This window comes from Carassius carassius, chromosome 30, assembly GCF_963082965.1.
Source record: "Carassius carassius chromosome 30, fCarCar2.1, whole genome shotgun sequence".
Lineage (NCBI taxonomy): Eukaryota > Metazoa > Chordata > Actinopteri > Cypriniformes > Cyprinidae > Carassius > Carassius carassius.
The window spans coordinates 18,344,856-18,359,399 of record NC_081784.1 but is presented as its reverse complement, the minus strand read 5'-3'; the positions used below and the strand labels follow the sequence as shown (position 1 = coordinate 18,359,399).

Here is a 14,544-nt window from a genome sequence, read left to right as displayed (position 1 = left end):
TGGAATTTTAATTCTGAAAACTTTCAGGAATCGGTAGAAAAGATGAAATCTCTTTAGATGCAAGATGAGATAAAATTACTGGTTACAAACACAGCTTGACATTTCCTGATTCTTCAGACACCCTGAAAAGAGCTGTTTTAGATTAACACTTCACTCAAATTGAGTTAAACAAATGTGCTGTGTGTGGTGTTAAACACTGGTGCATATCACACATCTGCTGGTTGTTTTATCACTTTTATATGATACATTTCTCAGGTTTTAGAAGTGTTGTGTTATACATTCTTGGGTGTGTATTCAATAACCTGTAACATCTGGCCGATTCAAATAATGAAAAAAGTGAAAACTGATTTTGACAGTTGTTCAAAAAACGCTAATTCATATTTCTTCACTTTAAACATAAGTATAACTTTAGAATTCATTTCTGAACATATAAATAAGTCTAAAGTTTGCTTTGCAGGAAAAAACCCAAAGTGTTGCTTGTTGTGATGCATAACATTTTCATCTATAGATTTGCTTGACTGAATTTTTTGAACAACCTGCAAGCCTTATTAATGGAAGAATTATTTTTAAGAACGTCTTTAAGTAGATTATATAAAACAAGAGCAAAAGACATTATTAAATTGACCTCACATTAAGTGCTCTCCAGCTCTGTGGAGAGAAAGAGTAAGAGCACTCCTGAATAATGACTGCAGCAGATTTGCAAAGGTCCTCAGAGTCCTCAGACATCCTCATCCGCCAGTATTCATTCACAAATTTCTCATTTCCTCTTCTAAGGTTTTAGTTAGACCACAGTGTCTTCTCAGTTTCTGTTACAGTGTTTGCTGCTGCAGCATTGGTGGCTGACTGCAGAGAAATCGTGCATTATTTACGTCTCTTTCTGCAACATACAACTCTTAAACAGAACCTTATGAAGATGCTGAAGCTCTCAGTTACTTTAAAGAAATGTGGTTTGTCTTTTGAATCCTTAAGAGCAGTGATTCTCTTATACTGGGGTGTTGGCATATTCCTTATTGTTTAAAGTTACTAGTTTTAAATACATTTTCAGATTAAGATATTCATAACTATGTCTTGTTTTAAATCTATTCGTGCTGCACATTGCTTTACATGTGAACATGTGCTCAGTTATTTTTGTGGTGCTGGTGCATCACAGTCTTTGCATTGTCAAGTGCTGATAGAGCAAACCAAAGCCAAAAGAAGATTCATGAAAAACACTATTAGAAGGACTTTTGTCTTGTTGTAGGGGACTTGTGATGGGAGCTCATCGATTTCCTTTGCTTCAGGGTAACATTAGCAGAGATTATTGATATTGAAAGTGTTGCTTGGAAAGGGCTGGATTTCACCTTCAGGGATTCTTCTCTGATTTCTTGAAGAGAAAATATCCATCAGTTGTAAACTCTTTCAAGGGATGTTAAAAACTTTGGATGATGCCATTTTGTGTTTGCTGTAGATATCTATCTTATCACCGAAATTGTATTAACAATTTAAAGATTCAGTTCCTGGAGTTCTCTTGCACCTTTTTGTATTATCATAATCATAAGTTGCAGTTTGAGGTTTGTAAGATATTTTTATCTTATGCTCAACAAGGCTGCATTTAATGGATCAGTAAAAACAGTAATAATGTGAAATATTGAGTTATATGAGTCTTCAGTGTCACATGATCCTTCAGAAATCATTTTGTTATGCTAATTTGGTGCTCAAGAAACATTTCTCATTATTATCATTCATTTTCCATAATTCTTTGATGAATATAAAGTTCTAATTTTTTTGAACAACATTTATGTGAAATAGAAATATCTTTATAGAAATGCCTTTACTGTCGATAACCAATTTAATGCATTCTTGGTGAATTAAAGTATCAAGTATTTTTTTTTTTCTGTTACCATAAGCAGTCACATTGTTCTTTTTCTACCAATTCGAATGATACTACCAAGGAAATGTGGACTTATTTGACTTTTCCATATTGTTTATTAAACTGATGGCTATTGCGACAACTCAGAATAGTTCAATACAATTAAATGTACATTCTGCATTACAGGCTTGTGGCGGATGTTTAGATATTGCTCCGTGGCACGTTGAGAATGATTGATGCTGTGTGTCTGTGCTTGTCTGGGCTCACCAGGAGAGCCCCTCCTTCCCAGACCTGCTCAGAAATTAAATGATTATCTCAAGGGTGCTCCCCACATTTGTATGGAAGAATTGTATTTGGTGTGGCAGCTTCGGGACATCCCCAGATAGTGCTGCAGCGATAGCCTCACAGATGCTTGAGTGCGACAGTGACGCAGTGGAATTGTGTCTCCTGTCACTCAAAGGGAGCAAAAGGAACAGAGAGTCTGTGCTGCTGGCAGAATGTAGAGATTATGGGGTTTGGTTGGTAAAGTAGAATAGCCCAGCAGCCCTATTGAAATTGGGATTGAAACACAACGCTCCTCTTGTTTAGTGTGTTGCGTCTTTTGCTTCATTTTAATTGGCCAGTGTTATATTTGATTTGTTTGCATGAAATATTTGTCACCCCCAAGAACAATATACATTTCATCTTGCCCAATCAAACTGAAACTTTCTATTCCTTGATACCAAAAATACAGTTAAAAGTTTAAAGGTACTCTGGCAATGTAAAAATCCAATGGAGGGCAACAATGATGGCCTACTTTTTCAGCAGCCTTGATCTGTCTTAAAGTATTTTTGTATTGAAGTTTTTCCCTTTCATTTTCTAATTTGATTTGTTGACTATGTGTATATTATATTATATTAACCAAAATATTCAGATTACAAAAATGAAAGTAATTGTTTAGTGGTGGTAAATTTTTAAATGTTAAACAATTGTCAAGTAATTGAGAGATGCGGGCTGTACTTTAACATGTTATCAATCAGAGTGTTAAAAACCCTTCTAATTCACTTTATTTACAGCATCACCATTACAAGCATCAAAACATATATTTACAAATAGGTTTATTGGTAAGGTGTTAAAGTGAGTTTAAAGCACAGTATTATCTGAAGTCTGTTGCTGATTCTTTATGGTGTGGTACTCACTTTTGAGTGTCTTGTCAGAAAACGAATCAGACAGATTACTACTTTAAAAAAATTAACTGCAAACTGCTGGATGCTGTTTATAGTTGTAATGATTCTGATTAAGGGTTTCTACAGTAGCATATCTACGCTTAACCTCCTCAGAGATTAAGGTGTGTCTGTCTTGAAAGGTTTAGTCTATTCATTAACATTAAAAATCAATTTCTCTATGGATCAAATTAATGGGATTTGTTCTTACTTTTGTGGCAAGTGGGGTCTTCCAGGGTTGTGAGTCACGTACAGGGTTTCCTGCTCGTGTTAAATGATTAAAGGCTTCACTGATATCTCTTTGGACCTTGAATCACTCATGTACTCTGTTTACCATATTAAAAGCAGATTAAGGCTGAAGCCAAATGCACACAACCAGGAATTTTCATGTGGAAGTTGGAACTGCAAATACTCTGGCCTCCAGAGGTCCTTTACAGACTGAAGGATGCTAAATATTCCGTGTCTGACCCACATGTGGTTTCCTGAAAAAAAAAAAGATAATTTATGTTGTGAGGGAGCCCTGCAGGTGATTGTCTTTTGATGGCCTATATGACATTGAGGAAGCTGCCTTGGTCTCCATATCTTTAGGGGATGCAGTCTATCCAGTAGCTGTGATGTCCTCTGTCATCATGTCCAAAAGACTGCAACAAGCATCATTTGTTAATTATCTCAGAAGGGAAAATAGGAGCCTTTCAGTCATTTGTCTTTCTGTTATAGAGGACACAACAATGCATTACAATTGTGCATTCAGACAAATGTATTGAGTGATTTCTTACAGTACTTTCCATACTCTTTGTCAGATGTTGGCACATTCTGATTAAGTTCAGGTTAAGACTCATGGTTTCACTCTTTCGCTCTTTGACTCACTCTTTCATTCTGAGCTGATCTGTTTAGCCATTGGAGGTTTACCCTGTTTGTGATCCTAACATGTTGACTTCCCTTTTCTCTGCTCACTCACATTTGAATGCCTAGATTTGACTCGTACGACATGCTTCTGCAAAAAAATACATTTTAATTAACATTAGGATTTTAAATGTAAGGAAATGCAGACAAATATCTCCTCAAAAATCTTTCACACAGTAAATGTATTTTACTGCTTGACTTCTCTGTGTCAGAGGGACATATTTTGCTTTATTGTGTTTTTGTAAAACTGTCACTGTGCAGTGTCCATGAAACTGCTTTGATGTAATGCTTCAGATTTACAAACTTACTGTGCTATTTGCTATATCTGAGACTGCTTTAAGACTCTATTGGACTCATTTGTGGTATTCACATTGTAATTGCAGTTATTTATTCCTTCTCTTTTGGAGGATAGTATGTGTTGGCATTCTGCCACATTTATCAGTGTTGTAATTTGAAGTCCTTTTCCTCATTCTAAAAATGATTCAGCTTTCACTGTTTTTTTTTCAGTCTGATATCTCAAGATTTCATTTATTACTCATTAACAACTTCTTAAATGATAGTTCACCCAAAAATGAAAGCTTTGTCATTATTTGCTCATTCCATGTTCTTACCTTGTATTGATATTTTTTTTCTATGAAAAACAAAATGAGATATTAGGCAGAATGTTTGAGCTGCTCTGTCTTGTGAAAGTGATTTAAAATGTCATGCTCTAAAAAGGGCAATAAGCACCATAAATGTGTCGTACACTGCTGTTCAGAAGTTAGACGAGTGTGGCATGGAGGTGATCAGTCTGTGGCTCTGCTGAGGTGGTATGGAAGCCCAGGTTTTTTGACAGTTGCCTTCAGCTCATCTGCATTTTTTGGTCTCTTGTTTCTCATTTTCCTCTTGACAAAACCCTTTAGAGAATCAGGTCTGGTGAGTTTGCTGGCCAGTCAAGTACACCAACACCATGGTCATTTAACCAACTTTTGGTGCTTTTGGCAGTGTGGGCAGGTGCCAAATCCTGCTGGAAAATGAAATCAGCATCTTCAAAAAGCTGGTCAGCAGAAGGAAGCATAAAGTGCTCCAAAATTTCTTGGTAAACGGGGTGCAGTGACTTTGGTTTTCAAAAAACACAATGGGCCAAACCCAGCAGATGACATTGCACCCGAAATCATCACAGACTGTGGAAACTTAACACTGGACTTCAAGAAACTTGGGCTATGAGCTTCTCCACCCTTCCTCCAGACTCTAGGACCTTGGTTTCCAAATAAAATACAAAACTTGCTCTCATCTGAAAAAATGACTTTGAACCACTGGGCAACAGTCCAGTTCTTCTCCTTATCCCAGGTAAGATGCCGCTGACATTGTCTGTGGTACAGGAGTGGCTTAACAAGAGGAAAATGACAACTGTAGCCAAATTCCATTGTTAGTGTGTGGTGGCTCCTGATACCTCGACCCCAGCCTCAGTCCATTCCTTTTGAAGTTCACTCAAATTCTTGAATCGATTTTGCTTGACAGTCCTCATAAGGCTGCGGATCTCTCGGTTGGTTGTGCATCTTTTTCTTCCACACTTTCCTTCCACGCTACTTTCTGTTAACATGCTTGGATACAGCACTCTGTGGACAGCCAACTTCTTTGGCAATGAATGTTTGTGGCTTACCATCCTTGTGAAGGGTTTCAATGATTGTCTTCTGGACAACTGTCAGATCAGCAGTCTTCCCAATGATTGTGTAGCCTAGTGAACCAAACTGAGAGACCATTTGGAAGGCTCAGGAAACCTTTTCAGGTGTTATGAGTTGATTAGCTCATGTCATGTCACCATGTTCTAATTTGTTGAGTTTTTGTTAAATGTGAGCCAAAATCATCACAATTAAAAGAACCAAAGACTTAAACTACTTCAGTATGTGTGCATTGAATTTATTTAATACACAAGGCCATCCTTAAAAATATTCTTGTTTGCCGTAACCCGACCGACCCTGTCAATTTAGCACCGACTCAATTTTTTATTTTTTTTTGCTTTAAGTCCGACCGACTTGCCGATTGTAAATTTGCGTTAAGACCGACCAATTATTTTTTTACTCCTCAAACAACTAATACAAACGCAATAAAATACTATTAATTATATTTAAGTAAGTATTGTAAATATATAAATTGCCTTGGCCTACATACGAATGAAGGCTATCTTCTTTAAAGAGTAACTAAACCCTAAACCAACTTTTTTTTAGTTAATGATCTATAAGAATGGGGCTTTATTAGTACTGTTCATTGATTTGAGTAACTTTTTTGACATTTGAGTATAAAGTGTTTTAATTCTACAATATATGGTGTAAAAACGTGTGAGTGCTGCCCTCTTCAGGTTGAACGGTGGCTACTGCAGTTGATTTTTCCTATTGGATGTTGCGTTGGCAAGTGACGTAAGCGGTGGCAGGTGACGTAAGCGGTGGCAGGTGACGTAAGCGGTTTCCAGCTCACCACGCCCCTTGGTACGAGCTACCACGCCCTTGGCAGTATAAAACCATCAAAATCACTGTAGTGAGTCAGGAGGTGGAATTGCGAGTATTGGTAACGACCAGGATAGACTAATATAGCATCTATTTAGCATAGCAATTATATAGTTATTTAGATCTTCAAGTTAGCGTAGATTTATCTGTATTTAGTACAGTGGTCAGGATGGTACAGAGGTGTGTTGCTGGTTGCTACAGCACTGCTGGACTGCATAGTTTACCAGCAGACTTTAAAATTAAGCGCCAGTGGTTGCATGCATTTGGCCTGGAAGACCGCAAGTTCCCGCCTAGAGCTCGAGTGTGCAAACTGCGTTTTACACGGGATTGCTTCTCCAACGCAATGGAGGTGGAAATGGGCTTCTCCACACAGCTCGCGCTGAAAAGCGACGCGGTGCGGGAGGTAAGACGGCAGTTTGAGCCAGCGGCTCAAATTGATATGAACAGACACCTCGACACCCTCCACTTCAGGTAAAAGTGGGCTGAGAAAAGTCCTCTACTTCAAATGATCGCTCTGTTGCAAAGCTACTTGCGTCATTACAGTCACTCTCCATTTTAGCGTCTCTGACAGCAGCTGTCAATCAATCCGTCACTGCGAGTCTCAGGATCACGCCGCACTCGCTCAGCCCCGCCCTAGGTTCGTCCCCTCTATCTCTGCTGTGATCTGCCCACTTTTCAGCATTTTTCAAATATTGTCAGTGGGTGGAGTCAGGCTCTGAGCAGGGGTTTAGTTACACTTTAATAAAAAAAAACCCCTTGACGTCATCTGTGTTTACACGGAAGTCACACTGTGGCCTGTGCGTTCGCTTCGTCTCATACTCTCACTCACTGTCAGAGTCAACGGTTCGCGCTTGGTAATGATGGCTGGGGCTGCAGTAAACTAAATGTTCGCGGTCACTGTTCAAAGTCATACGGGTTCGGGCACCATAATACATCTAAAAAAATTCATTAAAACAGCTCGACACCGCTTTAACTTGGCACAAAGTTCTGGAATAACTGTGCCCAGATCTTTTCCCATCCCTTCTCCTCTCTAGTCTAAAACCGTGACCGTGTCGAATGTCACTTTTTGTTCGAAAATCTATTGCAAGAATCAAGCACGAATCAACCAACACAAGTTTCGAAAACGAAAATAAGAAAATGATTTTAACGACCTTTTCTTGGAGCGCGTCCAGGTTTTTTTTTTTTTTTTTTTTTGAACAGGCGTCACACAGCAACTGCAGCTTCGGACAAACACGCATAACAGCAAATAATACTTCTGCACAATGTTTCATTTTTTACAACAGAAATGGGAATTCAGCCGGTATTCAGTCTCATATAGTTTCGGGCTTGAATCGCCTAGGGCTGTCAAAATAGCTGAAAAAACTAAATTCGAATTTTTTACTTAAATATGATCAAAATTCGAATTGTATTCGAATTTTAAATGCATAATTTCAGTTAGGGTGAAGAAAAGCTTTTTGCTTCTCTTCTGAGGCTCAAGATCGCATCGAGCAAAATATTATTGCGTGTTTATTCAAAGCATTAGAATACATGACTGTGAAAAAAACATAATATTTAAAATAATGTTTATGAACCAATTATTATTAAGTTGCTTAAAGAACTATAAACAAAACAGCATCATGTATGCATGCATTGTTAAATAAATAAAAAGGGCAGAAAACCAGTCACACAGGATACATTTTTTCATTTAAAAACATGAGATGCGCGAAATGTGCATTCTTTGTGAACGGCTTGGTTTCAGTTTTGATGTAAACAAGATCTTCTCCACATTGATTTTTTTTTTTTAAGTGGCTTCAACTGGATAGGCTAACATAACCGTATAATGCAATGACACATATATTGTCATCGCATCTCGTGCACGTACACGAGGTGAAAGATGAGAAAGCAGATACTGCGTGTCGAGCTCGTCCGCCTTTGAAAGTTGTGTAAACACAGCTGTGCGCGCGGCGAGATGGAATGGAACACGTACCGGGGCTCATAAGGCAGCTTCCTTAAAGCACACCTAAAATTCATATGCGCGTTCGAATGTGGATTTTTATTTTAAATTCGACGAATATTTGAAAAAATACTTTTTTTGATAGCCTAAGAAAATCGCCTATGCGATTTTTTTTTGTTGTTGTTGAAATTTAAACGTAAACACAGCCATGTTGAAGCCTGCAGTAAATGTTTTGCATTATGGCAGTCCACTCTGCTTATTGTTTTTCGAAAATGTTGCACTCCTGTTTGTCATTTTGCACGTAACTTCACGCCAATAAATCATCAGAAATATTGGTCTTTACCAATATATTGAATCTTTACATTCCTCCTGCCTGTTGTCCGTGGATTTACCTATATTTGGTGTTATTTGCCGTATAAAACTTTAGACATGCAAAATCGATTTTACAATCGATTCAATGAACACTCGTCACTCAAATCAAACAGGATTTTTTTCACAAAAGTTACAACCCAAGAAAGCAAAGTAAACGTTCTCTCATTTGTAGGTTGCATTGATACGTAGCGGTGGATGCAAGTAAAACAGTACCTCATTTTTTTTCTCACCTGAAATTCATGCAATAAACATGTTTTCGACAAAGATTTAAATTTGTTTGTGGTCTATATAGCCTGCATCAAAATGATGTTTGCAATGATGCACCCGAAGGCACGGGTTGAAGACCCAGTCAGTGACGTCACGATATGCTAATTTGTTTAAATTCATACCGACGTCATCACCATCACAAAAATTTACTTTTTTTTTTTTACATTGAAACTTGAAAAAAAAATATAGACCGACCTACCGACCCTTTTTTTTAAAAAAAAAAATTACTGTTACTGCAAACCAAAATATTTTTAAGGATGGCCCAAGTTTCACAACTTGAGTTGAAATACTGAAATAAATGAACTTTTCCATGACATTCTGATTTATTGAGATGCAGCTGTGAGTTTCTTGAGCAGAAAATCAGCATATTAGTATGATTTTTGAAGGATCATGTGAAGACTGGAGTAATGACTGCTGAAAATTCAACTTTGCCATCACAGGAAATAAATTACTTTTCAAAATGTGTTAAAATAGTAATTGTTATATTGTGATAAATTTTCACAATATTATATCATCTGAAGCCATTATTGACTGATGATCTTGCCCTCCGCCTTAAATCTCATTCGCAAGTTAAGTGGCTAAAGTTGTTTTTCTTTTAAATAATTAAGATTTTCATTGAGTTTTTATATTAGTATTAAATATGTGTTTCTTTGTCCGAGGGAGATAAAGGTAAAGGGCACTTTAGCAGAAATCTCTCTCTTTCTACTGTCTGTATATACACACACTTATTCTAATACGAATGCACGTAAATAACCCAGTACGCACAATAATAACACTATAATTACATATATTGTTTTGTTCTCATTAAAAATGCATTAATACAACGAAGCTGAGAATTAATCATGATCAAACATATTTTAATTGACTGACAGCATTAGTATACAGTGTATTCATAATATATTTTGATGAGCCTTCTGATTTGATTGATGAAACCTAACCATGCATTTTCATAGTGCCTAATGTTCTCCATCAGATACCACTGCATTTACCATGGGACTTCATGTTTGCTTATTTATTCTCACAGACGTCCTCATCTGACTTTGTTGCAAGTGTCTGTGTTGCTGGTAAGTGTTAAACAGTTGTGCATGTTGAGAGTGAGAATGAGAGAGAAAAACAGACAGACAGACAGGGAAATCAGAGCAACGACAGGGGGCTTGTATGTCTGCTTTTATAATGACTGTCTGTCAGATTGTGTAAGAACGAAGTGGGGAGTAAAACGCAAGAGAAGAGTGAAAAATCCACACGCTCCTTTTTTTGTTTCTTTTCAGGCTGAGTCACTGTCTAGGAGTGGGAAGATCTCGTGAGAGAGGGGGAGACAGCATCACGGAGACAGAGCGAGAGAGAAAAGCAACGGAAGGAGGGGAAAACCGCTACACAGCGCCTTTGAGAGCGAAGCAAGAGAGAGAGGCAGCCAGCGAGAACGACGTAAAGAGAGAGACAGAGCACAACAGTGAGGGAGGGAGAGAGACGCTGAGGCTGGGAGAGCTGACCCCCCCTCCCCTCTCCTCTTCTCTCTTCCTCCCCCCCCTCCTCACTCCTTCAGGAGCTGGTGTGTAGGAGCAGCGAGTACAGTGTGACTGAGGCAACATGAGCGATGTCACCATCGTTAAGGAAGGCTGGGTCCAGAAGAGAGGTAAGTAGCTTGTCTCTGCCTGCGTGTTGGTCAGCTAGTGGGGTTGAGGACGCACTCGTGTAAGCGTGTGTCTCCAGAGACGGCTCTCTCTGTCATGGGCGGGCCACGGTGTGGCTTCAGTCTGTCTGTGGAAGCCGGCATGTGGGTGTGCCTCTTTACGCGTGTGTTCGTGAGCTGTGTTTAGTGCTGGTGTGGCGTTTCAGACAACGTGCGTGTGTGTTCGTGTGCATCCAGATTGGTATCCGTCTTTTCTCACCGCACTGCTCTGACGTGCCGGGCTGCTATGTTTGATGGGGTTTTCTGTTCATGCTTGCACTCATTCTGATGTATAATGCTCAGTTTGAGTAGATGATATGGTGATGTTAATTTATTTGATCAGTACGTCTGAAAAACAAGTTATGTTTAATAATGCCTTTTTTTGTATAAAATTTGTGGACTGCAAGGGCTGTTGTGTACATATAAACACACTCACTCTCTTGTAAGTCAAAGTTAATGTGAAATCCATGTGGGAGGCTGCTCTAGGTGTCCTTATGGGACGTAGTGACTCTATACTTTGGGTACTTCAATCAGGTTACCCTGCTTTTAGTTTTGCTTGTCTCACTCTTGCTTGTAAAGGCATACACGTGCCTTGTAGCTTCCCTATATGTGTATCCATTCACATATGACAGCTGACAGAGATATGCACTGGCCTAAAGTCACTTGTTATTAGAGAAAGTTTGTGATTTGTTGATGCAAGCAAAAGTAGCTGTTGGTGAAATGATTGTTCAGGAAAGTTTTACTTTATGCATATGAGCAGCAACATTTTGCGATTACTAGCAATGCGAGGGCAGACAGTAATTTGTAATAAGTAAGTACTTTAAAAGTTTTATTGCAGTTGGACTAAAGCAGTAATTTGTCACCTTACAATGTAATTTAAATGTTCTAGTCTGACTGAAGTTGAATCCGCCTGGTTTTTACGAAGTGGGACTGTCAGATAATGTGATTGGAGCATGTCTTCATCCATCATGGATACACATTAATTGAATGTATACAGTTGACCTGGGTGATGCACTTAAAGGAACACTCCACCGTTTTTTGAAATAGGGCTTATTCACATTATTTCCTACATTTAGATAGGTGGGCAAATGCATTTTTGTGTCAGTGCATGCATTGTTTTAGTTTGACTGGGTCGGCGTTAGCTTAGCTTAGCACAATGAATGGAATCCTTTGTGGCCAGCTAGCATGGCCTGAGTAAAAGTGATCAAAAAAATTAAAAAACCCCACCTAATTACTTCTTGTGGCCTGCGTATTCACAACGAGTACAAATAGCGATCCAGATTAACACTAGGCGATTTCCTAGGCAGATATTGACTTGGGACTATATTATGGGGAAGCACAGGCGAAGCACTGCTGCATAGGCGAAGCACTGCTACTTCGGCGCAGAGATATCACGCAACACATGAAATCCCACGAATTCCGTCAACGTAGCGGCGTGCAACGCGTAAAAAAAAACAGAAGAAGAAGAACATACCGGCGTGACCTGCACCGAGTGTCTTCGCTTTTGGATGATTTATTTTGAGAAGTTACAGCAAACATGGTTATTACCCGCATAGCAAAAGGTTGTGAGAGCAAGCAAAGGACATACACGAATGTAATGTTTCACAGAATTCCATCTAATGTGGAACTGAGAAATAAATGGCTAGCAGCTCTGGAGATCTGTAGTTCAACGCCTCTCAACAAAATAAAGCAGTATCGTGTTTGCGAAGAACATTTTGCACCAGAGGACTACTTTGAAAAAATGGAATATGGGTCCAGAAAGACGGTACTACGTCTGAAAGATACGGCCGTCCCATCTATTTTCAAAGCACAGGAAGAACAAAGTGCACATGTAAGTTGTCTTTTATTTCTCTTCCTATATAACCTATATTGCCTGTGAAAACATCAACTCTATGTGAATACAGGTATAATATGGGTCGATCTATACATGCGTCATGATTAAAATAATCACTTACTCTGTGGACAGCTGTCCATTTGGTCCATTCGGCGTGGGGCGTTTTTTCCAGTTCACTTTGTCACACTGGAAAAAAAATCGAGTACTGCAGAATGGATCAGCGCCGTGAAATCCTCTGTAGATGTGACACAACTTCGGGCACGCTCATCTTGATCTGACGTGTTGAGCCTGGTCATCAATGGCAAAAACATGTCCCAGTCTCTACATCACAGACACTCTATTTCCGTCGGCATAGATTGGCATATTCCCCCACATTCACACCACCAGTTCATGTTGGCTCTCATCCTCACGTCCTCAGGCTGTTGAGCGATCGCAACCTCCTCCTCCTGTCGTTCTATTTCCAAAGCACGCAGCTCGTCTTCTGTAAACTCTGGTTCAAATAGGTATGGTTCTGGTTCTTGACTGTCTGAGAAGTCACCCTCTTCGTCTCTCTCAAAATCAGCCATGTTCATCGCCATTCGTGTACTGTAAGGAAAATAGCCAGGCAGCTACTATTCACGCCGGTATGTTGACGGAAGTCGTGGGATTTCATGTGTTGCGTGATATCTCTGCGCCGAAGTAGCAGTGCTTCGCCTAAGCAGCAGTGCTTCGCCTGTGCTTCCCCATAATATAGTCCCAAGTCAATATCTGCCTAGGAAATCGCCTAGTGTTAATCTGGATCGCTATTTGTACTCGATGTGAATACGCAGGCCACAAGAAGTAATTAGGTGGGTTTTTTAAATTTTTTTGATCACTTTTACTCAGGCCATGCTAGCTGGCAACAAAGGATTCCATTCATTGTGCTAAGCTAAGCTAACGCCGACCCAGTCAAACTAAAACAATGCATGCACTGACACAAAAATGCATTTGCCCACCTATCTAAATGTAGGAAATAATGAGAATAAGCCCTATTTAAAAAAACGGTGGAGTGTTCCTTTAAGCTGCAATAAAGATTTGGTACTGAATGCGTGTTTAAGCCTCCATATATTTTATTTGCTCATTGATTACGTCTTGTAAACTTAGACAAACAAATGAGTTCTATGACTAGACTATGCACAAGTGCCTCTCAAATATAACTGCAAGTAAATGTGAAGTTCATGGGATCTGAAATCTGGTACTCTTTGAAAGCCATGGAAAAGCTATTTCTATAGTGAATTAAGAAAGTTTTGTTCTGCCCTTAAGAATTGCATTAGCTGGATATAGAGTTGCCCAAAAAACCAATGTCATAACATTGATCTGTTTGTTGAGGGTCTTATTGGAGACATTTGTACGCTAATAAGGCTGGAATACACGACACAATGTTTGCCCCGATTTTCCGCTGATTTACAGTCTGGAGAAGTTGAGGTTAGTTGCTAAAGTAGTAGAGCCAAAATCACATAGTGATGGTCACAGACAGATTTTTTTAGCTGCAGACTTTGATTCAATCAAGTCTGAAGATATCAAACAGGTTTGATTTTTTGAGACATATTTTGAGAACATATTTTTTTAATTTGTCATGTTTCTCCTTCCAACAAGATACACATTTCTGCCTGATGCTATATTTACAAAAGTGCATTTTCATTTTTTTAAACGGCATTTTAAAATGAAAACAATCCTCCTGGTCTACATTAGCATTTCCACTGCACTGCAGAATTGCTCTCTGTCTACACTACACATCCAAAAACGCAGGTCACATGATCATTCATGCAGGTACAACAATGAGCATGATGTCTTTGTGTACATGGTCATCAAGGATATGCAGAACGAAGTTGGGAATCCATGCCATCGTTTTTAAAAGTCTCCAATTTGGTCCATTTACACTGACTGTCGGATGTCTCAAAAACATTTCGAAAGATCGAAAATGCTGGAGTAGTGTAAAAGAAACCGTCACAAAAGTTATGTATTTTATAAAAATTAAATTAAATTAAATTTATGATGCTTTTATCCAGGGCGA

At 38.9% G+C, this 14,544-nt stretch overlaps 2 protein-coding genes across 4 annotated transcripts in view; one reads left to right on the top strand and one right to left on the bottom strand.

The window, feature by feature from the left end:
* LOC132110798 (deubiquitinase DESI2) overlaps positions 1-3,925 on the bottom strand; it is a 104,193-nt gene extending 100,268 nt beyond the window's left edge. Inside the window, exon 1 of the mRNA XM_059517756.1 lies at positions 3,915-3,925. The gene's annotated coding sequence lies outside the window, so the exon portion shown is untranslated. The remainder of the gene's footprint in view (positions 1-3,914) is intronic.
* LOC132110797 (RAC-gamma serine/threonine-protein kinase) overlaps positions 1-14,544 on the top strand; it is an 87,644-nt gene that overhangs the window by 2,543 nt on the left and 70,557 nt on the right. For 2 of the 3 annotated variants that reach the window (XM_059517752.1, XM_059517753.1), the window contains exon 2: positions 10,278-10,642. The exons of the other annotated variant lie outside the window; for it this stretch is intronic. In XM_059517752.1, coding sequence (XP_059373735.1) covers positions 10,597-10,642 — 46 coding nt within the window. In that variant the 5' untranslated portion in view covers positions 10,278-10,596. The remainder of the gene's footprint in view (positions 1-10,277; positions 10,643-14,544) is intronic. 3 annotated transcript variants of the gene reach the window in all.